Source organism: Pavona decussata, unplaced genomic scaffold (assembly GCF_977016875.1).
Source record: "Pavona decussata unplaced genomic scaffold, jaPavDecu1.1 SCAFFOLD_95, whole genome shotgun sequence".
In the NCBI taxonomy this organism is placed as follows: Eukaryota; Metazoa; Cnidaria; class Anthozoa; order Scleractinia; family Agariciidae; genus Pavona; species Pavona decussata.
This window is the reverse complement of record NW_028145512.1, coordinates 1715079-1742500: the sequence shown is the minus strand read 5'-3', so window position 1 is coordinate 1742500 and position 27422 is coordinate 1715079. Positions and strand designations below refer to the sequence as shown.

Below are 27422 nucleotides of genomic sequence, written 5' to 3'. Positions count from 1 at the left end.
ATGTTTTTCAACTTCTCTAAAATTTCTGCTTGTTGTTGAAAGAGCTGCTGGGCCCATACGGGGGGTTCTGGAGTCGTCAGATGTGGAGTAGAATTCCCGGCCATCTCTTCGGAAGTTGAAGAAAGGACGTGAGCACTCCCTTTGCTTAACACTTTTTGATTCGATTAATATCGCTGAGCAGCGGCCAGTGCCTCATCCAGGGTATTCGGGCCCAAATGTAACACCTTCTCTCGTAACGTAAGGGGAGTTAAAGCGCCAATGAAGAAATCTCTTGCAGTACGATCAAGTATAGCTGAAGGGTCGTCGGGATATGCCAGCTCGACAAGGCGGGAAATTTCGCATCGCAATTAATGTAAATCCTCGTCAGGTCGGCGTAACTTAGCTCGCAGAGTGGAAATGTGCACTTGTCGTGATTCTTTGGGATGAAAACGATCTGTCAGAGCGCGTTCAATAGCCTCCCATGTGGATGTTTGCTCGGCAGTAAGACTGTGGTATGTCTGCTCGGCGAGGCCTTTCAGGTAAGCTGGCAAAATTTGACATCGAAGCTCGGCTTTCTATTTATTCAACGAAGCGATGTTTTTAAATTTTCGCAACCATACTAGCCAGTTTTCCCCTGAAGCAGCCGAGAAAGTTTCGGGTTTAATGCGAAGAGAATGATCCGCCAAAACGATCGGTGAACTCGCGGAGCCGGGCGAACTGGATGCTGTTTCGCCTTTCTTCGCAAGGTTAGCTTCCAACTGGGCCACTTTCGTCTCCAAAGCTTTCACAGTTGCTTCCATCATTACAGATCCCACCGCTGCCACCAAATGTAATACTACTAAAGACACAACTAGTCTAAAAAACAGTTTATCCTACATCAGTCTCAAACACAACATGAAAGCTCGACAACAAGCATGTTCTCGTCACAACTTACAACGCATGCCCGAGCTAACTCGGGCTCAGGCCCTACGCTACACATATACCATAGCTGCTAATGAAATCAAAACTCTGGAACTGCGCGGTTATCCAATCTATTAGTTTTTAATAATTAAATATTATTTCACAAGCGCTTGTGGATTCGAGATGATAGACAGCGCGCCGAATTCGCTGTAATCACCTTGTATCCAACAAGTGCGAGTGTTTGGAACAACCACAGAAGATCGCCTTACTCGCTCACACTCAAACCATGACGCTGAACAAATCAAAACTATTGCACTATGCAAATATCCCGCTTTTAATAATACTCTTTATCACATGGTTCAAGGGAATTAAAGTGGACACGCGTTGTGAATCTCATTGTTTCGGCTTCACATTTGATTCAAACTGATCGACGACGTTGCCTGCTGGTTTGTATCTACCCACCACGTACACGTTGGACTGGTCTTTGGTTTTCGCTTTTGCCATTCCCATTTCATTACTTGCACCCCATACCAACTGCAAATTAATGTGGAAAGGTGATGTCAGTTACCGAAAATATGCGTATTAAATACAATTAAAATGCTAAGTTTGTGATAAGTGTTTTTAATATTTTTAAATGTAATGTGGATTATATGACGAATTCATGGAACTGGAATTTGCAAAAGTTGTTTTTTAAACAGACGAAGCGAAATCCTGAGTGATCCGATAATGACCTCTAGACCTTGATCACGCTAAAACGTCAATAAATAAACAAATAAATAAATAATAATAAAAAATATGTAATAATAAAAAAATAAAAGAATAAGAAAATTACGTTAAGTGAAAGGAGAAGGTTACTCCAGAAATCATTTATTTTTTTAACTCATCAATAAGGAAAAACCCTGAGTTGAGTTGCTCACCATGTTTTGAGCTTCTGAATCATTTTTCGATTTATTCAAAATGTCTCAACTTTTGTTTACTGGTCGGCGATTGGTGTGTTTGTTTTCTGTTTAAATGTGTGACATAAGGAAAACCATTCACCTAATGGTTCCTTATATCGTAATACGATTTACTTAACTCACAAACACACAAAAATCTAAACTGAATCTTAGCTTTAACGGACTTTTTCTATTTTTATGTTTGACCGCGTTTAACATTATACCGAGCACGACTAGTTACCAGAGCTAAACCCGAGTCAAGGATTGGAACCCGGAACGCACTGCAGGGACGTGAGATCTCCCGTCACTGCCCAATCATGCTCTCCAGTGTCATTTTCTATTCATTCTTTATCCTTGAAGTTTTATACCTCTAGACTTGCGATATTTTAAATATTACTCAGTGGTTACAAATTGTTTGCATCCTCAGTTAGCTATTTTGTAACCGTAAGTTGAAATGATTCCCTTCCCAGAGTTGCCAGTCTTGTTTGGAGTCTCATATAAAATAAACAATTTAATTTTAAGCAATTCAAAAAAAGAAGTAAAAAGATAACCAGCTAATTGTAAATTTATGGTAGCATTTTATACTCTTCCTTCAAAGAATACAATGATAATTTTATACCATTTTGCTGTCCATCTTCCTTGCAAATCTTTCAGGCTTACCTGTGAGAAGTGGCCAATCTCTTTGCTGAACTTGGGGTCTTGGAAATTGTAAAAGTTCGCTTCGTTATACCATGCATCAATGGCTCGCAGTAAGGCCTTATCATCGCTTCCTACCTCAGCCAGGTTCTCTCCATAATCAGTTGAGCTCTCATCCTCATGAGCAAGTCTCTGTTCTTTGGCCAATTTATCGGCCCAGTCCTGTGCCTTGGCCGCCAGTTCTTGGCTCCAGGTAAGTTCAGGGGCTTCGTGCCTAGCTCTGTACATGTTGGTAAGCATCAGTGCATCTTTGCTTTCTTCCGCAGTGGGACCTAACATATGAATTATGGACGAAAACCGGAAAGAGTGTAGTGCATGGCGTAATCATGAACATATATAACTGTGAAATAAACAATCGGTTAAAGGTGAAATAGTACGCTGGCTTGAAATTACGAGTGTATCAAAGAGTAGATTTCGAATAAAAATTGCTATTTTAATAGTAATAATAGTAATATTTTAATATTTATTATATATAATTTTTTAAAAAAACTATATATGAAAGTTCTAGTGTTTAAAAATAAACTCGGCTATTCAATTACAAGGTGTTATTACTGCCGAATTAACTATGCATGGGGAATCAATGAGGCTTAAGAATTTTCAGTTTAATGATATCACTACCATTTTCAATGTTCTACTAATATCATTACATTTTAAGTAATAGCGAAGTTCTGTTGGAAATTTCCGTCTTAATATAATAATAACTAAAACGAATAAAAAAAAATCAATGAAAGAGCTTTGGTAAAGATTTCTTTGTTTTGAGTTATCCGCTCTGAAATATTACTTTTACCTGCTTACATAGTTACAATCTAAAAAATATACAAAATTAACTGCAAACAATGTTATCGCACTTTATTGTTTCATAAATACATTCCTCAAAGGAGAAGAAAATGTTTTCGTATAATTATATGTAAAGAACGTTATATAGATATATTTAAGAACAGAGGACCTCCAGCTAGTGCTGTCTACACTTTTGAAATGTTCTCCAAAGGCCACAGTGTTTTATTATAATAAGACAGTGTCTTCATACCTCTGTTTTCACATATTGGACCCCAGTATCCATCGGGACAGGTGCAAGTAAAGTTCTGTCCCTCAGGATTACAGGTGCCGCCATTCTTACATGGGTTTAGTAGGCACGGGTCTGGCGGTAGCGGCGGCTGAACTATAACGATAAGATAAGATAACGTTTCAATTAAGAATTATTTTTAACCTACAATAACATTGATCTTATAAAAAAAACTTTTAGAAAAGTAAATTTTCGGCAACTGGCTGTTGCCTTCGTCAGAAACAGTGACGTTCATATAATTTAGGGTTTTTATTTGCCGCATGTCCCCAGGGATGTTGCTATAGGTAAATAAACCTGTGGGGAATGTATTTGTTCGTGAGCGGAGTTGTGGTTTTCGATGGAGAGAAGCTTTCTTGCCTATTGTTCACGTTTCTTTCTATAATTTCAAAGTAGTTTTGGGTGAATTCCGTGATCCGTTGTTTCGGCAAAATGAAACATTCGGTTTTTTAAAATGCTTCCTAGTGTTTTAACGGGTTTAAACAGGGTTCTTATATTTTCTTTGTTGAGGACACGTCGAACTCTCTCGAACACCCTTCACGGAAGGGATTAAAGATCCGCCCTTCGGATTTTCTCTATTTTCTGGCTATAAACTTGTGTTGGCTGCTGAGTCTAAACAACGTTCGATGAATCCTTGGAGGTATCCGTTGCCTTTGAAATCGCTGATGACCTGTTGTTCTTCGTTTCATTTCTGCTCAGAGGTTTATTTACCTATAACAGCATCTCTGGGGATAGACGGAAAATAACAACCGTAAATTATGCAAACGATACTGTTTTAAACAATAACTAAGGCAACAGAAGGTTGCCGAAAAGATTATTCAGATTTATAAGATCAATTTTATTGTTTTAGGTCAGGTTCAAAATAGTTTTTAATTGAAACATGATCGCCCAAATAACAATATGAGATAAGATACCAAGTTTATTTTTTTTTCTTCTTCCGATAATTAACAACTATTCCTCCAGCGCGCGTTGGATGTGAGATGATAGCCAAGAAGGCACGTAGCACCAAGTTGGCTATAATCATCTCATACGCAACAAGCACGAGTAGAATAATTGTTTTTACCAAAAACAGCCAAGAGATATTGCTAGACATTGTCGATTTCGCTTTGCAATGACAACCAGAAGATATTTTAATGGTTCGGCGCTAGTTCTCGGGCATGTTTTAATGGTTCATATACCATGGCCGCTTAGCCAATCAAATCCCTGCAATTGCATTATACAATGATCCAGTTTTCAATAATATAATATAACATCATATTTTTTTTATTATATTTTACTTTGTTTTAAAAAACAAGGGAGCATTACTTACAAATATGTAATATTACAGAACTAATGACCTGCTTCAGAAGCTAATAATAGTTGAACACTGATGGTACTAATAATACTACTTAAAGTTGCAATACTGATAAGTTACTTTGTTAATTTACTTATATTCCCCATGTTTCATACTATTTACACGACAGTATATAGGCCCGTAGCAAGGCTAAAACAACTAAGGGGGCTTAGCAAAATAGTTAAACAAAACTACCCCCACCCCATCACTCAAAACACGGACTGATTAGGGAGTTTAAAATGCAACGAGAATATAAAAAAACAAAACAAAAAAACAAAAAAAGTAGATTTAGTAAGTAAAAAATAACTTTGCACCTCAATTACACTTTTTGGTACATTTTTTTGCCGTTTCCTTTACGTGGACTACCATGTGAAATTTCCTAATCTTACGATTGAAGGAAGACGTAAACAAATGACGACAAATTTTTCTTTTAAAATTTGGCTTGAACCGGGCAGCAAGAATCTGACTGTGGGAGCATTGTGGGACATTTGTGTTGCTATAAATGAGCAGATGTCTTAGAAAACAAGTAATTTATTTCAACAGCTTTTACGGGTTGAGATTAGTTGATTTCGATCCATTTTGGTTCTTATTTCCGAGTCACAAAGTAGGAGTGCCTTTGTTGCTGTTCTATATAAAAACAAACTGTTAGCCAACGAAACTGACAGGTAGTAAACAACTTTTTAAAGGTTGTGAAAAGGGACTTGCAGCGTCAGAGTTCAAGACTGATTGTTGCCCATTAATTTGGCTTAATTTTTTTATTTTTTTGCAGATTGTTTTTTAACTTCCAAAATTCTTGGGGGGGGGGGGGGAGCTCAAGCCCCCCTGCCCCTCCCCCTGCTACGGGCCTGGTATATCACATCTTACAGTATTCCAACTACGACAATTCATTTGATCATAATGGCTCTTCAGTGTCAATTGATTACAGACATTTTTTTTAAATTGATATTTATTATATATTTGGCTGGCGAAATCGGAGAGGGTGATTGTTTTGTTATGAAGCTTACAGGAGTAAACATAAAATCTCGTAAGTGATAAAGTATAGTTTACTTTTGTTGTCAGGCACCTATTAGCTGATATTACAGATAATCCAAAAACGATTCTTTCAAGGAAGGAGCTATTCCTAGAGCTGAACCACCTAGAAACACTTTCCTTAAAGGATTGTGTCAATTGACAATAAATGAAGGTGTGGTCAATGGAATCTTCTCCGCAATATAGATAGGTACTGTCTTATTTGATTCCAAAACGAAATAGCCCTTTTTTGTTTGTTATGATAATGCTATGTAGAAATTTGAACTGAAATTCTTTTAATTTAGTCTCTTTGTAGATTTTTTTCACTAATTTAAAGAAGGCTTGTCATTGACTTTTTATTTTTATGTCAAAGACGGCCTGTTCCATTCCGTTGGCCCGGTTGGCAGAGATAAAGGGTTCTGTTCATTTAAGATCCAATAAAAGTCCTTCGCTTTATCTTGATCTAAATTTAGCTCCTGAACATTTAGCAATAGAAATAATGGGGAATTCTCGAAGTAAACATAATTTGAAATGTCGCCCCAGCTTCTTGCTTTAGACAAAAGGTAATCGGGGATAGCACTCAAAACTTAATGAAAGTTCAAGAGCTTAGTTTTCCAGCTGTATTTTCTTTGGAACTCTTCGTAATTAAGAAACTGTCCATTATCCTTTTACAGGTCCTATATCATTTGAAACTCATTCCCTGTTATAGAATACCTGTCCATCAACTAAAATTCTTTGTTGTTGAACAGAATCGTCCCCTGTTCATCTGCACGTTTGAATTGGAGTTTAATTTGGGTGAACAAAGACAACGTATCCTTATAGAGAATTGGTAGTTTTAAATCTAAGTACATAAATAAATCTAAAGAATAGTTTTTGATTTTGTCTTTTTTCTTGTTTCAAAGAAAACAGAAGAGATGTTTCCTAGTGGCATCTATAAGATCTTACGGTACATTAAGTTTTGAAGCTGAGTACTTAAGTTGCGACAACAACCCAAGCGATTTAATTATAAGAACCTTTCCAAATAGCGTTAAATTCCTTGATTTCCATAGATTTAAATTAGTCTGTAATTTTTGGACTTTTAATTAATGCAAAATATTGTAATGATTGTTTTGCTTTTCATCATAAGAGAAGTGTCTTGCCAAGATTTTAACAGGATCGCGCGTCCAGTTTAATTGAACGGCGTTGAGGCGTTGAGGCGTTGAACGATTATTTGCCTTTCCTAGCCACACTGCCTTTGTTTTTTGACATTTAACTGCAAACCTGAAAGGCATCCAAAGTTACTAATGATAGTAAGGGCGTTTTCTGCAGAAGTAATATCAGCACAAAATAAATTAGTGTCGTCCGCGAATTGACTTATTTTTACTTCATTTCCGAACAGACTGATACCTTTAACGATAATGTTTTGCCGAATTTTACTAGCTAAAATTTCAGCACCAAGTATAAAGAGGTGCGATGAAAGCGGAGAGCCTTGTCTTACTCCCTGCGAGGGCTTAAGCCATTTAGTTTCAAAGCCGTTATTTAAAGCTACAGTTTCAATATTCGTGTAAAAGATTCCAATCCATCTTTTGAGACTGTTTCCGAAGTTAAAGAACTCTAACACCTTCTTGATATACCGGCAGCCATTCGTGTGTATCAAAGGCCTTTTTAAAATCTAAAGACAACAGAATACCAGGTAAATTTCCTGTTCTTGTATAGTCCATTATATATCAAATCAGTCTTATGTTCTCGCCAATGTAACGGCCTTTGATAAATCCCGTTTGATCAGAGTTAATAATTTCTGAAAAACTTTTTTAATTCCTTTAGCCACAGCGTTCGCTGAAATTTTATAATCGTTGTTGAGTAATGTAATGGGCCTCTAATTTTATAGGTCCAATAAATCCGAATCTTGATCTGGAATGAGTGTAATGACACCCCTTCTTTGAGAAATCTGAGAAAGAAAGTCTGTTCTCCAAATTCATGTGCATAATTTAAACTTTCTACCAAACAGAGCCAATTGAAAAAGCCAAATTAAAAAAGAATTACTTGTAAAATTCACAGTAAAACTATCCTCGCCAGGTGACGTATTATAATTTAGACTTTCTCAAGCCTTTTTGCACTCTTCGAAAGAAAGTAGACCTTCCACTATTTCCTGCTCGTCATCCGGAATTTTTAGAAGATTTAGGTCGCTAGTGACCTGATAGAATTCGTCGTGAGATGGGGTTCCCTTTGACCTATATAGGTCGTCATAAAAGTCTTCTAGTAATTTAAAAAAATTTTCTTTTCATCACACATTATTTTATCACCCTCTGTTCGAAGTTCGGTATTGGTTTTCCTTTTATAATTCTGTTTCTCTAAATTAAAAAAAAGCTAGTCGGCTGTTCTCCATCCTCCAGCCAACGACATTTCGAGCGAAACATTTCTGCCTTTCCTTTCTGTACATAAAATGATTGAATTTTGGATTTAAGAGCGTCGTACTCTTTGAGGGTATCCTCGATATTTTGCAAATCATTGCTATTACAGATTATTTGATCTAAAATTTTCTTCCTCTTATTTATATTTCTTCTTCTCGAAGGAAATTCACCTCTGGATTTTCTTTTAGCATGGGAAATAGCATTTTGTCTTATTTTCATTTTTTTTAAATTCCCACACAAGTCTCTTATCTTCCAATCGACTGTACTTTTCCCGTAACCGAGGAATCAGCTGAAGGATCTTTTCAATGTGTACTCCTTATCATTTTGTAAAAAGTTGTTAAATTTCCAGAACCCTGGTCCTCTCTTACTGTTTTGAGGTAGCAACAGATCAAGATAGATCGCTTTATTATCTGGCGCGATCGAGGGGTAACATCCAACTTTTTTAACATGTTGCGAAAATCTTTTAGCAATCAGAAAAAAGTGTAATCTTAACTTGACTTTTAAAGCTTTAGAAACGTAAGAATGAATATTCAAATTTGGTTGGCGCCTTCTTTGTATATCTATTAAGTCGAATGTTTCCATGGTAATCAAAAGCATATACTGAAATTCTGTACTTTTCCGATGGTAGTTTGCCCTTTTTATCTTTATTTGAGAGTGTGCAGTTCCAATCACCGTCTATAATTTGACAAGATGCTTCAGATTTGTCAATGAGGCAGTTGTTCAACTCTTGAGTAAATTCCAGTTGCTCTAAGTGGTTGTTAGGTACGTAAATATTGCAAAAGGAAATTTTCGATCCTTTAGGCAAAACTGTAATACTATTCTTCCTGATTTGTTTTTGCATAAATCTATCAAAATACAAACGTCTTTACTATGATGGGTTCCGTGAGAGAAAAAAAATTTCCACCCCATTCATTTTGCCAAGTTCCTTCATCATTAACCTCTGAATATGTTTCTTACAGGAAACATATTTTTGCCTCCTGGTCTTTAGATAAGCAAAGGTGCTTCCTCTTTTTGTCTCATCCCTGATACCATCTTACATTAAGTGAAATAATCTTAAACCCGTTTTGCATTTGAACAATTTCTACGAATCAAAAACTGGTAAGGTAATAAACAGTGTGTCAACAAACAAACAAACAAACAAACAGAGTGAGAACATAGAAAGTAAACAAACACACAGAATAAGGACACAAGCACGACAAAATAAGGAAAAAAAATATTTTGGAGTAAAGACCGTTTGCTTCGACTCTTGTCTCCGAGTTTGAAACCTCCCCGTCACACGGATAATTTACTGTATTCCCACCTACCAGCAGTTTACTTAGCATTAGAGGTCATTTAGGCCGGCGTCGTAGTTAATTCGGAAAGGTCTTCCATTCGGCGATGTTTTGACAAAGATTTTTCCATCAATAGTCCAATCTCCCTGTACTAAGTCTTCATTCTTTTTATCACTTTTACTAGTCACTATACAAGAATGTAATTATAATAATCTTTCTAATTAATCATGAGGAAAATAAAGGTTTTTGTTGTTGTTGTTGTTGTTGTTCGGCGAAATGCAGTTAAGTTTTCGTTGACGAAAATCGTTCTGAAGCAACTCTGGCTTTCTAGTGAATCTTGCTATAATAAGGTTCGAATTTTTCCTTTTGACTCGATAACAAATATCGATGTCTTCCTCCTTAACATTTACATTTAAAGCCCCGCAATTTTTAGCACTGCCTTTTCGTTCTCATATACGTTTTCTGGAATACCCACAATTTCGATATAATTTTCCCTTGAATATTGCTCTAGTGCATCGATGCTGTCGTATAGCTCGTCAATTTGTTGTTTTTGCTCCTTCGCGGGCTCTTTAGTCGCTTTCAATTCCATCCTGAGTTTCTTGTTGTTCTCAAGTGCGATTTTCAACGCCTCTTTTGCATTTTGTAATTAAGTTTCTTGTTTCTTGATGGAGGATTTAAGTTCTCTAAACTCCCTCGAAAGGTTGTTCTTTGAATTTTGTATTTTCTGTATATTTTGTGAATATCCGTGAGAGTGGGAGTACGATGAACCTCAGTCAATTCACTAAGTTCTTGGACTTCTTGTGACTCGGATGCGGAGGCCGCCATGTTTACGTTAGGACGTTTGGAAGCTGTTAATTCATCATCTGTGTAGCCTCTTCCTCCTCGTTTGTTCTTTTGGCTCTGTCTAACCATATTTACAATTAGAAGACAGCTTTTCTGCTGGTAACGGCTCTATACAAACGTTTATGGCTATTAGACTGGGAAGAAGTCTCGGCACCTTCAAAAAACGCGGCCGCCTTCGGCCAACCCACGCATGCTCTCTATAACATAATAATACTGAATGTAATGTAAGATAAGGTGGTTGACAGCTTTTCCAATTAATTTTTACGGCAAATTGGATCGCCGGGAATCAAAATGCAATCACACATCAGCCCTTTTTTTCTCGATTATTAAGATGTACGCTGCATATATGTGATTGTCGCAATGCCCTGAAAAAATTTGTTTTAGCTGTCTGAGTAAGTGATTGAGGTTCACAGAAGTACTGCAGTTTTACCTAATAAACCAGCTGCTGGGAGTTTCCGTGTTTCCGAGGAGTGCAAAAGAATTCTTTTGTTACTGCGGTCATTGGGAGTTTGCGTGGATGGGTTTGCTTTCGGCTGGCCAGTTGAGGACTACACTGATCTCAGCAAAACTGTTTAAACAGTATGTGATGCAGAAGTTAATATTTCGGGATCTAGTGATCTTACTAGTAGATTTTCTTTTACAGTTTTTTGGTGCGTTCAGTAAGAGGGAGGCCTTAGTTGTTGAGCCTTTGGGCGAGCACAACGCAGTTGAACGCTGGCACTTTTAAGGATGAAGGTTAGAACAACTTGCCTCGTTACCATTAACCTTAACTAGCTCTTAGCTACAAACTGCTTAGTGGAATTATTTCGGATGTAGGCTGTATAGGCTGTAAGGTTAATGAACTAAGTGGAGAAACGAAGACAGACGATGATTAGTTTACAATTCGCTTCATGAAGGTTACCGCGGAAAAGGCGCGTTCAGACGTACAGATCGATACATCAACTTTTAGAGCATACGAATTGAACGATAACTTCTTGTAGTCTTGTAAATTAAATCCTTTTAGGAAAATGTGTTCGAATATGAATAACACTTTTTAATTTAACTACTATAAATTTTAGTACGGTAGTGTAATAGCCCCTTTAAAATTTGTCCAGCCAGTCGGTCTCCATCTGATTATCGTGTAGCAATAACATTGACGCTATGAAATCTCTGATTTGAAATGCCAACTGAAAAAGGTACTGGTTCTCATCCGGATTGAATACTTGCTCGTAATTTTACGATTTTTTTTAAACGAACGCACCTTTTCAAGTTTTGGGGTATGTATTAACACATGTACCTGCAAATGCCGTTGTAAGAGTAGTCATTTCTGTTTTTTTTGTAAGGATTGTTGTAAATGTCATCGGAATAATTGTCGTGTTGTTTTTTTCTGGGTGAACTGTAGTAGCAGTCGTTGGAGTTATTACGTCTGAGTCGGCTTCTGGCGTATCTGTTGTTGTGGCAGTTGTTGAACTTACTGTAGCTGGGGCACTTGAGGTTGTTTTGCCAGATGTTGTTGAAGCAGCTGTACTTGCCGAGGTTGTTGAGGCAGAGGCAGGTGTTGTAATTGATTCATTTGCAGTTGTTTTTGGTTTTGGTTCTGAAGTAACGTTTGCCGTAGGATATGTTGTTGACGTCAATTCCGGTATAGCTGTAGATGCAATCGTAGCCGGTGAAGTTAGATCTGGATTAATGGGAGCTACAGTTGTAGAGTTGGTAAGGGGTACTGCGTTAATTGTTGTAATCATTTCCTTTTCATTTATATATAGTAGTCAGCATTGTGATTATGGCCTCTGTCGGCATAGGTGACGGTGCTGTTAGTTGTGGGTTTACAGTCATTTTTATAGTACACTGTAAAAGGGATTCTTGTTTAGGCTTATATTATCTCTCTCGCCACTTTAGATTTAGATAATAAACCACATCTCAGTTTTAAAATTATGAGGATGACAAACGCAAGAATCGTGCAAGAGAAATTGTTATCTCACCTGAACTTAACATTTCAGCCATGGCTATCCATTCGGGACATACAAAGTGTTCTCAAAGTGTTCGGTATCAGTTTGTTGTTGGTTAGTGGCTATTTCCTGTTATTGAAATTGTCTTTTAGCAATTAACATTTTGTCAGTAGCGTTTCCCAATCCTTAGTTGTTTACAATTAAAGTAACATGGAAGATTCTTTTACTTTTACGTTTTCAATTACTGTGCTTCCATCTACATATATCTTTCAAATAAACTCACTGTGAGGCGAAAAATTGTACTTTGTTACAACTAGAATTCAATTAATACGTTTTAAAGCCCTATATCTCAAATTCGACTTACTGATCTGGCTAAATAACCTTTTTGCCCTGCCAATCTATTTGTGAAGCGACTAGCCGCCTAATCAAAATCCATCCATAAAAGGGTCGATTAAGCAAACGCTCACAAAATGCTTTATATAAAAAATATGCTGTACCTTGTGTTTGTGTATTACAGCTACTTCAAAAATTAACAAGTTATACGGTCAAAGGACGTTAAATGCGAAGATTTCAGATCATTAAAACAAGTTGTTATTACTATGACAATTTTTAGTGAAACACACTCTACCTAACTGAAGTGGAAGAAACAAATATATGCTGTCAGTTCATGTTAAAACCCGGCTCTGACGTACGTTCAGCTTTCAAAATATCTGAGTTTTATTTCTTTTATTTCTATTAAATGTTAGCGTAACCTTGAACCAAGGGTGTAATGAGATCTTACAATGATCAGAAAATTCTTGTTTGTTAGTCATGCTGTTACCTGGTGTCCCTGGTGGTGCAGCTGGTCCTTTCGGAACAGGAACTGGGGGAAAAGCTACAGAATACATTTGAGTCAGTCAATATCATTAACACAACCTCGGTGAGAACTCCAGAGAGACAAGGAAGTTGGATATATAGATGTGCCTGCAGTATTTAGCCGCGCACCCTGTTACGGTACGCCTGTACTTTTTTTGTACTACTGTATTATTTACCCGCCCATGTTTATTCTAGTTTTTACTTCTATTCGCTTTATTTAAATTTATTTCTATTTTCAGGGTTGTCCCTGTGAACCGCATAAAGTAGAATTAAAAATGAATAAATAAAAATAATCGTTATGCGAATCCCCTCGCTTGAAGTGTAAACTAGTTCGTTAGCAGTAACGGCATGGAAAGTCCGACGTTCAAACTTTGAAAGTTTCGTGGCCAGGGGTATGAGGTTTAATACTCACGGCTCGATTTACTGACGGAGAAAGGTTTGTATCCAAGTCCTTTATAACTTTTTAATCCCTTGATCTGGCAAAAAAACCTTTTTGTCCCGCCAATCTATTTGTGGAATGACTAGCCGCCTAATCAAAACCCATCCATGAAAGGGTTGAGTAAGCAAGCGGTCAAAGGACGTTAAAAGCGAAGATTTCAGATAATTAAAATACGTTGTTATTACGGTGTCAACTTTTGGAAAAACACACTCTACCTAACTGAAGTGGAAGAAACAAATAAATGCTGTCAGTTCGTGTTAAAACCCGTCTCTGATCTACGTTCAGCTTTCAAAATGTTCGAGTTTTATTTCCTTTAAATGTTAGAGTAACATTGAACCAAGGGTGTAATGAGATCTTACAATGATCAGAAAATTCTTGTTTGTTAGTCATGCTGTTACCTGGTGTCCCTGATGGTGCAGCAGGTCCTTTCGGAATAGGAACTGGGGGAAAAGCTACAGAATACATTTGAGTCAGTCCATATTATTAACACAACCTCGCTGTATGTCATTTATATCTCCAACAGCAATTTTTTTGGAGCAGTTTAGGAATAGACAGATTCAAGAAACACTTTAAGGATATTTTAGCTTCTGGTGGGATATCTATGCAATTTCTCTGTCTGTTATGGATCTTATTATTTGCAAACCTGAGCAAAGTTTTGAAACCATAGTATGATGCTTATCACATACAATGGCTTCAACTGCATTTAAATTTTGATTTATTTTTTTCTGTTAGGTCTCGAATTTTAACACTGGCAGACTCAGGCTATCAGTAGCGGCATGCGGGACTAACAAAATTATTGTCATACTGAAAGGAAAATTTTCAATCTAAATGACTTTTCTTACGTAAAAAGTTATTCGCTTCTAGTCGTTTTTTATTATTTTTATTTCCCTTTAGGTTGCTTCAATTGTTTATTTTAAATCCTGGCTTAAAACTCTTGCTTAAAGTTAATGTTATTGAGATCAGCATACCGTTACCTGGGAAATTCGGCGGTTTTACGATCGTCGTTACCTTCCCTGAAAATAAAACAAAACATCAAAAAAGGAATAATAAAAAGTTATAAGCTTTTTGTTGTTCTTTCTTTAGTTTTATCTTTTCTTTCACTAGCTTCATTGGTATTGTAAGGCTTCAATATCCTGGATAAAGTATTAAATGATTCTTATACTTATTATTATTGATATTAGCATACCGCCGCTGACCTGGCAAACTTGGTTTTCCAGTCGTCGTTGTATATCGTGTTGAAATGTAGCATTACGCCTGAATCATTTGCATGTAATAAACAGTCTTATTTTTTATTTCCAAACTATAAACTCGTGTCTTCAGGTCTAAAAGTTAATGAATGAATGCTTACCCTTGGTACATTACATATCCTTACCTTGTGGAATGAAAGTGACGTTAGGTTTTCCAGCGCATTCTGAAAGACAAAAGGTTTTCATTTCAGCTATTCCGATAACTTCCCGCCATGGAGTTGTTATTGGCTAGCAATATTTAAAGTAGTCGTGTCCGATTGGCGCTTTCCACTGAAATATTGGGGAAAGAATCATTCGCGGTACCACTGTTTCGAAGACTTGAATGAGTTAGAGAGAACTGTAAGAAATTCAGCAAGTTTGCCCGTTTTTATGAAGTGACTTTTTTCTGCTTTTTATATATAAACAATAGCCTCCATTTGGCGCGAAAATATGCTCAGATATTTGTCCGCGGACATTATCTGTTCCGAGTAGCGAACAGTTTTCCGAGAGCGAAGCTCGAGGAAAACTGTGAGCTTCGAGGAGCAGATAATGTCCAAGGACAAATATCTGAGCATATTTTTAAAGTCAAATGGAGGCTATTGTGTTTATTATCCTTCAAATATTTTTCGCAACATGCGGGAATCTCGCGGGAATCGGCAGTATCTGCCATTCTGTCATATGTCAATCACGTCAAAGTTTGTCAGTTGGCTTCAAAATCTCCACTTCAGATTTCGCTTCAGGTCGAAAGCGTTTGTTTGGGGAAAAGGTAAAACGTTTGAAAGGAAAGTAAACTTGTTTAATTCCGTGAAAGACAAAAGCAAGATACAAGTGGCGGATAAGGTTACAGGGAATCTAACTACATCTCGAGAACAAGCTAAAGATCACTGAAAGCGAAAAACTGTAAAGTATCGCATTCCGTAAAAAGTGTAAACTGCCGTCAACGAACCAGCCGGCGCTTTGTCGTTCTCTTCCTTTATCTCGCGTTCAATTGGAGCAGCACTTTATATCGAAAATACAATTGTGGAATTTGCTAGCCGAAAACGACCTGTGAAGAAATCGAAGCTGAACCTGCAGTCGAATACGACGCCACCGGTTGTTTTTGCTGGATTCCATCAAAGCGCTTTCTTTGCTAACTTGACATTGAATGGAGCCAGCAACGAAGTCGTTCACAATCACTGAGGATTAAACTTGTTGCTCGAGAGTAGGACAAGCTGCTTCTCTTCGTAAAGAATTTCGACATCTCGGGGTATCATGGCTGTTTTTGTTTCGTGAACGAGATTTTATGTTCGCGAGCGATCTCGACCAGGTGAGCATTAATAGCATCATTTACCGGCTGGAACTCTGTCAGTAATGGTAGTGAAATTTTTGTTTTCGTTATTTAAATTCCTTATATCCAGGCCAGCACGAATTGCTCTCATTGAATTATAACTGTAATATTTGCCGTCGTGTGAGCGAGCTTCGAGCTTATTAATTAAACTCGTTTACTAGCTCAGTGTTGATGGCTTTTTCATTTCGCCAGACTGAAAGAAAACCATAAATACTCTTAAATGAGAAGGGCTAAAACTTTTCGCCTTTCATATTTTTCAGTTTTACCACATTTTGAATTCAAGGACTGTTAAACAGAGTGCAAACCAAGAGAAAATGTCGCAAATACGAGCTTGAGTATTTCAACATTTCGTTTACGAACAGCTTACCGTCAAAAACGTTTAGAGCGTATGTTGTTTTCTGGTACTGGTTTATCGACCAGCAGGTTTATCTCTTCTTCTGTCACAAAAGCAAACCGTTCCCCCATCTTGACATTCATTTTAATTGCAAACTTGACGCTCCTTGAAGTTTTTGAAATTGGGGAATATCACTTGGGGAATATCCTCGGATATTCCCCAGTTTTAGCTGGGGTATATTTGGTCACGTGAGGCGTTTAGACCAATCGCGCGCGAGCGAAAATATTTGATGGATTATAATTATGTTTATATATACTTCGATTTTATTATTTCTAGTTGTATCATTATACAATATATATCTAGTTTTAGGACCTCCATGTAAACCACTTTTAGTGATGGAGCTTCCTAATAAAAGATTATTATTATTATTATTATTATTATTAAATATTGCACTAATACAATTTGTTTGACAGTACGCTGATTCGTTGAAATGCTGACATTAAGAAGAACAAAAATTTTACTGAATTCTGCTTGCTTTCATATTTTGTATTATATTTCATATTTTATATAAAGGATCTAAATTTCAACATTGAAAAGCGAAATGTCGATGGCTCTAACTCATATACTTCTTACTTTCTTACTTACTTTAGTGCTTACTTGTTTTTGTATTTTTAATTTCTCCACTCCAGTTTACAGTTTACAAATAGGTTAATCTAACTTACTTGCTTTTAAATAGACATGCTAATAATCATTCAGAGGAATTTGAGCCATCAAATTAGAGGGAGCTGAGTTAGTAAGACTGGCGGGCGGGCGGAGAGATGCAGTCATAATCAAGTGTTACAAGGTAGTAAAGGGGTTACTTTTGCTCAAATAATGCTGACACATAAGCTTGTAACACGTGAAAACAGACCAAATTTCCCTGTGATCCGTTAATAGGTGAATAGGTCGCGTAACGTGATGAAAAAAAAAATAACAACAAAAACAAAGCAAAAACAAACAAACAAACACAAAACAAACTAGCATTAAAAAGCCATGAAGGTTAAATAAGAAATAAGAACTGAAATTTGTAAACATCAATTAATTCGTACAACCCAAGGGTAAGATGATAGGCACTTATCGACTTACCTATCACAAATATGGCGTTTTACGAACAATAATCTTTACCAGCTCTTACTAGCAGATCATCAGGAGATATTCCCGTGACCAATCAGTATCGCTGCAGCTTCTAATCTCAATGGCTAACTTTTTAGGGGTTTAAACCTTTTCTGTACCAATTAATCAATGTAAAGTTCCTTACTTTGAATGATGGTGTAGTTAGAAGTCGTACTGTAGACCACAAAGTAATGACACTTTGACTTGTCACTTTTTGAAGGACCTGTAGGTTAGAAAAAGTGGTTGTTAACTACTTACCGTAATGATTCGACAGGGCGTTTATTTCTTTTTTACCTCGGGTTGTCAAAACAACCCTGAGGTTTTTCTACGGCTTTTATGGTGCAACGTCAACACATTCCTGTGGTTTGTTCCATTATCTTTCCCGAGCTTTCGTTGGTCTTCAACAGATCTTCGACATTCTCACGGGAGAAAAGTCGGTATGATCTCGGATCTTTGGTGGGATGGGGTGGGTAATTCTTCAAATTTTAATGTTGAGAACTTCTGGCTTTCTTATTGCAACCAGTGAGCGATTTGTGTGTTTTACAGCATTCAGAGAACTTTTCATTCGTTAATGATTTCACCACCGGCAATGTTGTATACTTTATAGCGAAAGTAAAGGGAAATAGTGTTTGATTAGGCCTAAGTGAATTATAGTGTAGTACTGAAACAAGTTTCATTGTTGTAGTATGTTACCTTTTTTGTTCAAGCTAGCTGTTTTGTAATCGAACTAACTTGCTGACATGCTGCTTTTTTGTATTAAGGAAGAATGTTGTTGTTATGTTATAGAACAATTAACACCAGTTGACAGAATTTACTTGGAGAGGTCAAACTTGATAGGATATAATTTTGGCATTGTTGTAACGCTGCAGATTGCAATATTTTGAGTTCGGTTTTGCTGTTGCCTGTTTCGTGTAGGAAGTGTGCGGCATTTCGCATTTCCAGGACCTGTAACAGTATGGGCGTCACTTAGCCGGTATCTTTTTTTTTAGGGGGGTCGCGTGAAACTTGTACTAAAATTAAGCCATGAAAAAGAAAACAAAACACTGTAAAACCACGAGGTGTAACGCGTAGCACGGGTAGTTGGCATAAACATACCAGAACCACTATTAACAACAGTAAAGATACGATGCACGAAGGACAGAATAACATTTGCTGGTCCATTCCAAGCCAACATCCCACATCCTGGATATCACCTTTAGTTCATGCTGTGCTGGATGGAGCGCTTATTATTGGAACAGGGGCACTTATGCGATATGGCGCTTATTTAAAGGGGACGCTTATTAATAACATCGCAGTCATGATGGGGAATGTATTGGAAGGAGGGTGGTAAATCGAATCATATTTAGTATCACAGGTCTCTCAGGCTGTATTATTTCTCAAGCATAAATAAACCTATTCACCTTTAACGATTTGTAGCGCTAGCTATAGTATTGATACTTCCTTTTCTTTCTTTGGAATTCAGTTCTCTTTCATTCTTTATCTAAAGAGCAATACGCTGAATGCCATATTCAGTCAAACCCACAACAGTTTGAGTCTGCGTAGTAGCAGCCTCAGAAGCCCAATCAAATGTGTGTGTTAGTGCTCGATAACGCAAGTGGTAGAAGTACTCCTCATACGGGCGGTCGATTGCCTGTCGCACTTAGTTGTCAATTACTTCTTGAGCTCATTTATTCTTGCCTATGCAACGCAGAGTTACGGAATGTAGGTAAATTATATTTAATTTAAGTTAGTAGATTTTTATTTGTCTTTTTGTGAATGGCCGATGGTATCAGAAGTTATGCTTGTGCAAAATATTGGAGCACGTTGAAAGGGGCACTGTCACGACAATTTTGCTGTATTTTGGTCAAATCTTCTCAAATATTTGACAAAACCTTTTTGCTAACATGAAATTGCTCTTATAACACTGGAATAAAACATTAAGAGATTTCCGCAAGGAAGAACTGAACTACACTGAACTACACAATCAGTTTTTATATGGCTCTAAAATACACATGACGGTATTTAAAAAAAAAAAAATGGCCAATTTTTTCAAGTCGCAGTCCATTTCCATCTTAGCCATCCGCAGCCAGACATAATTAATACTAGTTTCTTGTGCTAGTAGGGTTTTTGTTAACAAACCTGAACCATTCATCCACCGATTCAAACGTTTTTTAGCCATTCAAAGTGACACTAAGGGCGCGTTTTTTTATTCACAATTTTGGAATGAGAATGGACAGAATGTAAAATGCGCGCGTTTTTCTATTCTGCATTCCTATTCTGGAATGGACAGAATGCATCCCATCCATTCTGCTTCCAGGGGCAGAATAAACAGAATGTTGCGAATGAAAATCCAAGATGGCTGACGGCGAGATGAGCGCTGCGGATTCAAATACGTCTCTACCAGAAAAAATCAGGTTACACTTTTGGACAAAATGAAACATTGTTTCTAATTTCATTGTACCAAAAGTACAAGGAAAATTGCTGCGATAACGGCTTTAATGGCAGCCTCTTCGTCGGCCGCCATATTTGTGACGCAATGTTTACACGGCCAGGACAGATGGGGGTTTTTTATGCAGACAATCCGAATTATTCCTAGCATTCCGTACCAACCATTCGTATTCCAGAATTGTGGATAAAAAAACGAACCCTAAGTAGGTGACACTGCCCCCTTTAAAATTTGCATATTCCTCGCGAAAGAAGAGTAAAACACGAAAAATACGCATGCTAATTAGATCACCCCATAATTCCATCAGGTCCATCATTCACACTTTGCAAGGAACAACGTTTTTAAAATCGAGTGGACATACGTGTAACCTACGTACGCTAATGAAATTCTTGTCTTAAAGAAGTGATCTGTCTGTTTGGAACCTTTGACACATTCACTTATCTCTATGAACGGTAATTGACGTATTCGATTAAAAACCAACTGTTGTACCTGCAAAAGGAGGTACCACCACCCTAGTTGGTGCTGAGGTGGGCCCAGTGACGTTGTTCACTGTAATATCTATTGAAATGTTTTTAGTCGCTGGAAAACCGGACGTGGTGGGTGTTGGAGGTCCACTTGTGGGAGGTGCAGTAGATGAAGCGTTAGAGGGTGTTGGAGGTCCACTTGTGGGGGGTACAGTAGATGAAGCGTTAGAGAGTGTTGGAGGTCCACTTGTGGGGGGTACAGTAGATGAAGCGTTAGAGAGTGTTGGAGGTCCACTTGTGGGGGATACAGCAGATGAAGCGGTAGATGGTGTGGGGTCAGACATGGTCCCTAATAACAAATTCAGTATATTGTTAGAAGTGAGTCAATATACGTCATCCGACCGGTGATAGTAGACGACCACTCTGGTTTGATTTTAAACTCAATATATTATCTTGTACTTACTGTAGTACTATTTATTTCTTGTACTATTTATGTCATTATAATTAATTATGTGACAATGTTACATCAACAATAACTGGAACATAGATATTATAAATATAAATGTAACAATGAAAAAGCATTCATGAATGAATAGCGTCATTTACTTCATTAGTCGTTCATTGCCTAACGATAAAATCGGAGTGTTTACTTAAGATATCGACTTGTCCTTCTGAGTTACGTTTGCAGACAAATATTCAGTACTTTCAAGCATTGCTTTGGTGATTGTTGTCGTTTTGCTCTCAGCTGTCGTCGCAGTTTCAGCTCTTCAAGTTTGGTTTTAAGTCAACAGAACAATTTGCTAATGCTAACATTTGCCATGAAATAGCCCAATTTTGATGAATTAAAATTCAGCCTCCGGGGATTAAACCCATTTATTATATGGCTGGCTCCGTGAGCGGGCAAGTTGAGTCAAATCCTGCGCTGTGATTGGCTACCCGAGCGGGCAAGATGGAGCTATCTTGCCCGCTCGGGATTACCCGTTGCCCGTCCGCTTGGCATCGAAAGTTTAATCCCGACCAACAATGCAATCATTTCTTCGATTTTCTCGTTGTTCTGAGGCTCGCTAAAATGTTCGGTAAACTCTCAACATTGACCTAAAGGAAAGGAAAGAAAATGGAATCATCCTGGTGTAGTGAGAATTTTGTTTCAGCTATAATGAATGAGTTGAATCGTTGAGTAATAATTGCTCTGCGTGTAGATAGATTGATTTTGTAAAACTTATTGTCTCAAGTCAAGCACTAAATTGATTAGTCCTTTATGTTTGCAATGACTGTTTTTAAATTATAGCGTAGTGAAAGTTGCGTTAAGTGTTTAGAGCAGTTCAGAAAAGTGTTTTTCTCAAGTTCGCCGAAGAAGCTCACGTTTTTGATTTAGCCGCATCTTGCTTGTTGTAAACAACAAAATCTCATCAAAATTTTACCCAGTTTTCTGATTTACCCGCTCTATTTTTCGGCTTATCTCTACATATAATTTCAAAATGTATTGTTTCATTCAAGAATTATTGATTGGAGGCCGAAAACTGTGTTAAAATGTTTATTATTTACGCCACCGCGCGATCGGCTGAAAATGGCGAGTTTGCCGGATTCTATTATAATCTTCCCGCACTTGCGAAAATCTAGTACTCAATAATTGTATACTCCCTTTAAGCCATTATAAAGTTAGAGCCTTAAAATAATTTAGGATTCCTTGTTTTCCATGATTACATGCTATAAATCCAAAAATGCGCTGAAAATAAATCTTATACCGACCAGCTATGAAGAATTTTTTTACGAGCAGAACAATTTCATGTTGTGTTTTGTTTTGTTGTTGTAGTTTTAACTTGAAGATAAAGCCATATAATAAATCCTTTTGATGACCAAGCTTGTTCGATCAATATGGCTTGATATTGGCCTCGTTCTTGGATAAAACTTGGCCAATATCCAGCCATCTTGACCTCAAGCTTGGTCAATAACGCATATATAAACTCTACAATTTGTTGCTCGGAGCCTAGATGTGATGTTATTGTTTCAGGGTGAATTTTAATATATCGAAAATTGGGCTATTCTCCTGCACAAACTTACTCAGTTTTAATTATCCAGATTACAGATACAGACATTTTAACATTTTTGCCTGATCTGATATTTGAAAGCCACCAACTGATGCCTTTTCAGCACAACAACCGTGCTCTTACGTAGCAACGTACCAGGTGGAAACACATTATCTTTGAAGATCGCAGGCCCGCCTCTATTTCCTCGGGGACTGTATCGTGCCACTAATATGAAGCCGTATTTCGGGCTTCTTGCTGTCCCGATTCCAAACTGACGAGAATTCCTCCACACTTCCTGTTTTAGATGAATGCATTTTCGGCAAAAATAATATGTATTATAGACACGTATATTAATGCTTCATAATTGGATGATGAGGAATAAAATTAATTACCGAAATATCTAAGTCGTCGAGACCGGCCAGATTGTGGCTGTTCGCAGCGTTCAATCAAAAATGTATTTCTTATTAATATCTGTCTAAAATTCCAGGGTACATCTGAATTCCATCAATAAACTATTTCTAAGAACTGGCCGAATGTTGGAGGTAATATAGATGAATCAATAAAGATGGAAATCAAAACTTTTTATTCAGTTAAAAGTGTCAACAAAACTTTATAACGACTTTTCAGGCTTAGCCCTTCATGAGATCGGTTCTAATAACCTGCGATAAGAACAGACTTCCTTTCGTAAAGCGTAAAAATTGTGTTAGCAGTATTGTTGTATAGATGAGCTGCTTAAATTCAGTTCATTTTTTTTGTGATTGGGAGCATCTGTAATTTACAAAGGAATTCTAATAATCTACTCTATTAATCTATGTCAAAGTGGCACGTAAATCTGGCCATTTTGACATGGAGACACGAGCGAGTCATAAAAAAAATGCACGACTTCGGACTAAAACGAAACGACCGCAACAACAGGGTGGCTTCGTTAAAAGAGTGTTCATAGGGTGTGGTTACTATTTCTTTCAAACAGGTACCTGTGTAAAGTGCATGACTACACCACCAGGTGTTTTGGGTTTGCCCATTCCAAAGTCATAATTCTTGACTTCACCGTACCAATCATCGATAATCTCTCTACACTGAACACAATCTTCTCTCTTCATTCCCTGACATTTATCCTTGTAAGGTTTGAAGTAGGCCAGGTTTTCTCCTTGATTCTTTCCTTGCATGCTGCTGTAGTCATGTTCAAACGTGTTTGTCGTAGATAGTGAATTCGCCCAAGTTCGAGCATCAGCCGCGAGAGACTCGGACCAAGTGAGGTCTGGAACGCCGTGTCTTCTTCTTAACTGGTTGGTTGCTTGTAAACAGTTTTTCTCAAAGCCGTCCAATGACAGTCCTATAAAAATAATGTTGTATTTTGGGGAGTATTTCATTAAAATATAAGAACAAGGAAAGGTTTAATATCGTAGACATCGCACGTTTAGTTAACTGATAACTTTGATATATAAAATTAAATCACTACCGTTGTTTCATATTTTTGTTAATTTAAAAAGCAAGGTTTTTATGAAAAGTTGGAAAACAAATTTGATTTTAAGACTTTTACAAGTATCTGGACTTAAACTAAGGACTGAGCATAGTGAAGGATTAAAATGTGACTTTAATGATTAAATTGTATTTATAACAGATACTTTAGTACAACTAAATAGAGTTTGTTTTGGTTACGAATAACAAATTTTTTAAGCCAAGTATTGTGTAAGGCTCTTTTGTTCATCTCACTAAATTCAAATTGAGATTTACACTGCAAGCGACTAATCTAAAGGCCAAATTTGTTGAGTCGTTTAAAGAATGATCCACTTTCACGCAAAGGTGAAGAAAACGAGTTAACCAAGTTTCCAGTTTAAGCAATACAATAAACAACTTACAGATAAAAATAACAATAAATAAAAGGTGTTTGCATACGATACCTAATGAAAACAAGACTTGAAAACAAAGAACAAATCCAAGCATGGCGTCTGGTAGGGATCCACTTCACGTTTTGTGATTAGTTCAAGGAGAGCGTAAAATAAACTAAACTGATACAGAATGGACAATTTAAAATAAACTTTCTCAAGTTATAATTCCTTAATTGATATATTAGTTATAATTCCTTAATTGATATAATTATATTGCACACTGTTTATTACACTATTAATAACGTTTCACAATGACACGCAGTTAATTCCTTTAAAATAACAGAAAGGAAGAGTGACCGAATCAAGGTGGTAAAGTTCAATACAACGTTCATCCGCATTAAAAACCAGCAATTAACATCTGTGAAAGCCTGAATTTCATGGTGGAACATATACAAGATGTAACTTCTTTTAAAAGAATGGTATATTTATATTGTTTCATTCGGTTAAATCAAAAATAAAATTTTTGTTTTTCACCCGTCTTGTACGTTGTGAGAGCTGTATACAGTTGGTATTAGAAATGAACTACGTACTTTAAAGGTGTGAATGAGTAAAGAACGTACATTATAAATCAACAAATAGCACACATGAATAACAGCACAATATCGCCGATCGAGCAAGTGTCATGGAGTATGCTTCGAGAAATAGTGCAACTGAACATAACGAAATAAAATATCTGTTGCGTTAGTCTAACGATTGAACTTAAATCAACACTTCAGAGGAGATAGTCGCTTACCAGGAAATTGCAGATTCGGTTTTTTTACCAATTAACGCTAGCAAAACATTCCATTAAGCGGCTTTCTTATATATCAGATTACACGTTCACTTCAACAAATTTAAGAGATTGTTTTAGATCTGGGGTTATTTATTATTGAAAATACGAGTTTCGTCTGGTGCCACAAGCTGAATACAGTGTCACAGGTGGGGACATCAGTCTCTTCACACGCTTGTTGAACGTTTCCTGTTAAGACTTCAGTTAGCGGATAAAAGAGGCGTGATATAATCTGCCAATTTGTTTTTACGAATCTCCACATGTAAAATTTAGCGGTTATCCTGCTACCTTTTTTTTTTCTACACGGTCTTCTCCATGCACGGAAATAACACCATACATAAAGATGCTGTAACCTTGCTGATTAGAGATTACAAATGACACTAGACGTTGACAGTGGCGTGACGGGTGTGTTCGTGTACCATAACAAAAGATCAAACACTCTGTCAGCGATCTCGTGAATTGAACAGGTGAACGAAATGATATTTTTATATCCAAAGTCATTTGGTTCTTTGATTTTCATACCTAGAGTATAATCAGCAGTTGTTCGCTAATGTAGCAAAGAAACACCGCTGTGGCCGTTCTAAACAGCGGTTCAACAGATCCGCGTCGTCAATTTACCGCGTTTGCCGTTATAAAAAAAAAAGAATTAACTGTAATGTATCCTTCGCCATTACAGTATTTTAAAAATATCCATGTGACGGTCCGCACTTTGGCGTAATCGTTCGAGAGCTTGTACTTTTCATCTAATTAGGGATCCTGCATCCTCGTTCCCAGAGCCTACGATCTTCTGGTCAGCGGTTGGATTGTAGGTCCTGGTAACAGCCGTTACCGGATGTCGTGAATTTCACGACATCCGGTAGCGCACGCTCAGTGTGATAAATTACCATTGCGCTTGCTCAGTATTATTATTGCTCAGTACTGCTCAGTATTAGGAAGAAAAGACAAATGAGCAGAAGCGTAGCATTTTTACCTTATAGCGCATCAGGTTTTCGACAGCCAATGAAAAAAGAGATATTTTTGGATGGACCCAGAGCCACTCGTTCAACAATTTAAAAAAAAAAACGTTGGGGCTCTGGGGACGAGAATGGGGCTCCTGATCTAATTGAAATTCCTCATTTTCGGCGGTCGAGTATTCTTTAGATCATTTCTTTTAATTTCGAACTCTAAAATTCGTGTATAGAAATTTAAGCGAGACGTGGGAGTACATTGTTAAAAGTTTACAGCACATCGAGCGACCAATGGAGCGATGGAAGGTCCGAGCGAGTGATATTTTTGTTCTGGATTTACAATAACTCGCTCATTGCTCATGCGCAATTCACGAGCTCAAAATAAGGAGAAACCTTTTGTTAATGGTACAGGAAAATGGCGGCGATGATGTTACGCGGATACTGTCTATACTAAAGGGCGACAACAGTGCGATGGCAGTGTGATTGGCCCATTCTCAGACAAACCAGTAGATGCAAATCGAAAGTCGGAGGCCAATCAAAAAAATGAATAATAATACAATTAATTTATTGATATTAATAGCGGATAACGTTCAAAAATTGAAACTCACAACTAGAGAGCCTTTCCATGTCTTTGATTGTGTTGAGGGATATCATCTTTTTATCACTTAAATAACTTGCTTTAAACATGCGTACAATGACTAGCCACTGTTAAATCGGTAATTCTTTACAGGTAGTCTCTACCCTATGTAAAATGGGGTATTTGGTCCTTTTTACTCTGCTAGAGATGCAGGCACTCAGAAGACGACAGAGCATTGCCGATATATTCCATCCCAATTGTATTTAATTTCTGCAGCATTTGCCACCGCTGTCGTATTATTTTGAATTTTTAAAAACAATTTTGATTGTGTTGGTTTAGCTGTTGTTATCAAACCCCTTTTCTCCTTTTGCCACGACCCAGAAATATGGGCACCTTGGAGTGAACGTCGGGCGCAGAACCGCCGGCCACGCGGGCTGGAGAGTTGGTCTGATATCCATCAAGTAACGTTCAACGACGTTCAAAATAAAGAACAACAGCAATAATCGCTATTGAACATGATTTTACTGACTTCCTGTGTATGTAGCACTGCCAGTCTTAAACTATGTGTTTTAGTTCTTTTAGCACACACAGGTCTACTGGACTTTATTTCAAAACTCGAATGCAAGTTCCCTCTATCTGTCAGCGGAG

General features: G+C 37.3%; 1 protein-coding gene across 3 annotated transcripts; it reads right to left on the bottom strand.

Annotated features, from left to right (window-relative positions):
- Positions 1–1194: 1194 nt before the first annotated feature.
- On the bottom strand, positions 1195–25338 carry LOC146473058 (uncharacterized). Of its 3 annotated transcripts, XM_085118928.1 has the most exons (14): positions 25215–25338; positions 24494–24601; positions 23567–23925; positions 22749–22887; positions 20591–20914; positions 17822–17899; positions 15010–15048; positions 14612–14650; positions 14036–14089; positions 13164–13217; positions 11692–12042; positions 3538–3669; positions 2475–2782; positions 1195–1413 (listed from the first exon to the last, which is right to left on the bottom strand). In XM_085118928.1, the coding sequence occupies exons 2-14, from the start codon at positions 24534–24536 to the stop codon at positions 1273–1275; spliced, it is 2061 nt and encodes a 686-aa protein (XP_084975054.1). In that variant the 5' UTR covers positions 24537–24601; positions 25215–25338; the 3' UTR covers positions 1195–1272. The 3 variants fall into 3 exon arrangements, with proteins under 3 accessions (XP_084975054.1, XP_084975056.1, XP_084975055.1); XM_085118930.1 differs by lacking the exon at positions 11692–12042; XM_085118929.1 differs by lacking the exon at positions 14036–14089.
- Between the last annotated feature and the right edge of the window lie 2084 nt (positions 25339–27422).

Bases quoted from the DNA above. Each gene is read 5' to 3' on its own strand.
- LOC146473058 (XM_085118928.1), bottom strand. From the start codon at position 24,536: ATGCTTGGATTTGTTCTTTGTTTTCAAGTCTTGTTTTCATTAG. The intron at 22,888-23,566 runs GTACCTGTTTGA...CATCTAAAACAG, and splicing joins TAGTCATGCACTTTACACAG to GAAGTGTGGAGGAATTCTCG. The intron at 13,218-14,035 runs GTAACAGCATGA...TGTATTCTGTAG, and splicing joins TGCACCATCAGGGACACCAG to CTTTTCCCCCAGTTCCTGTT.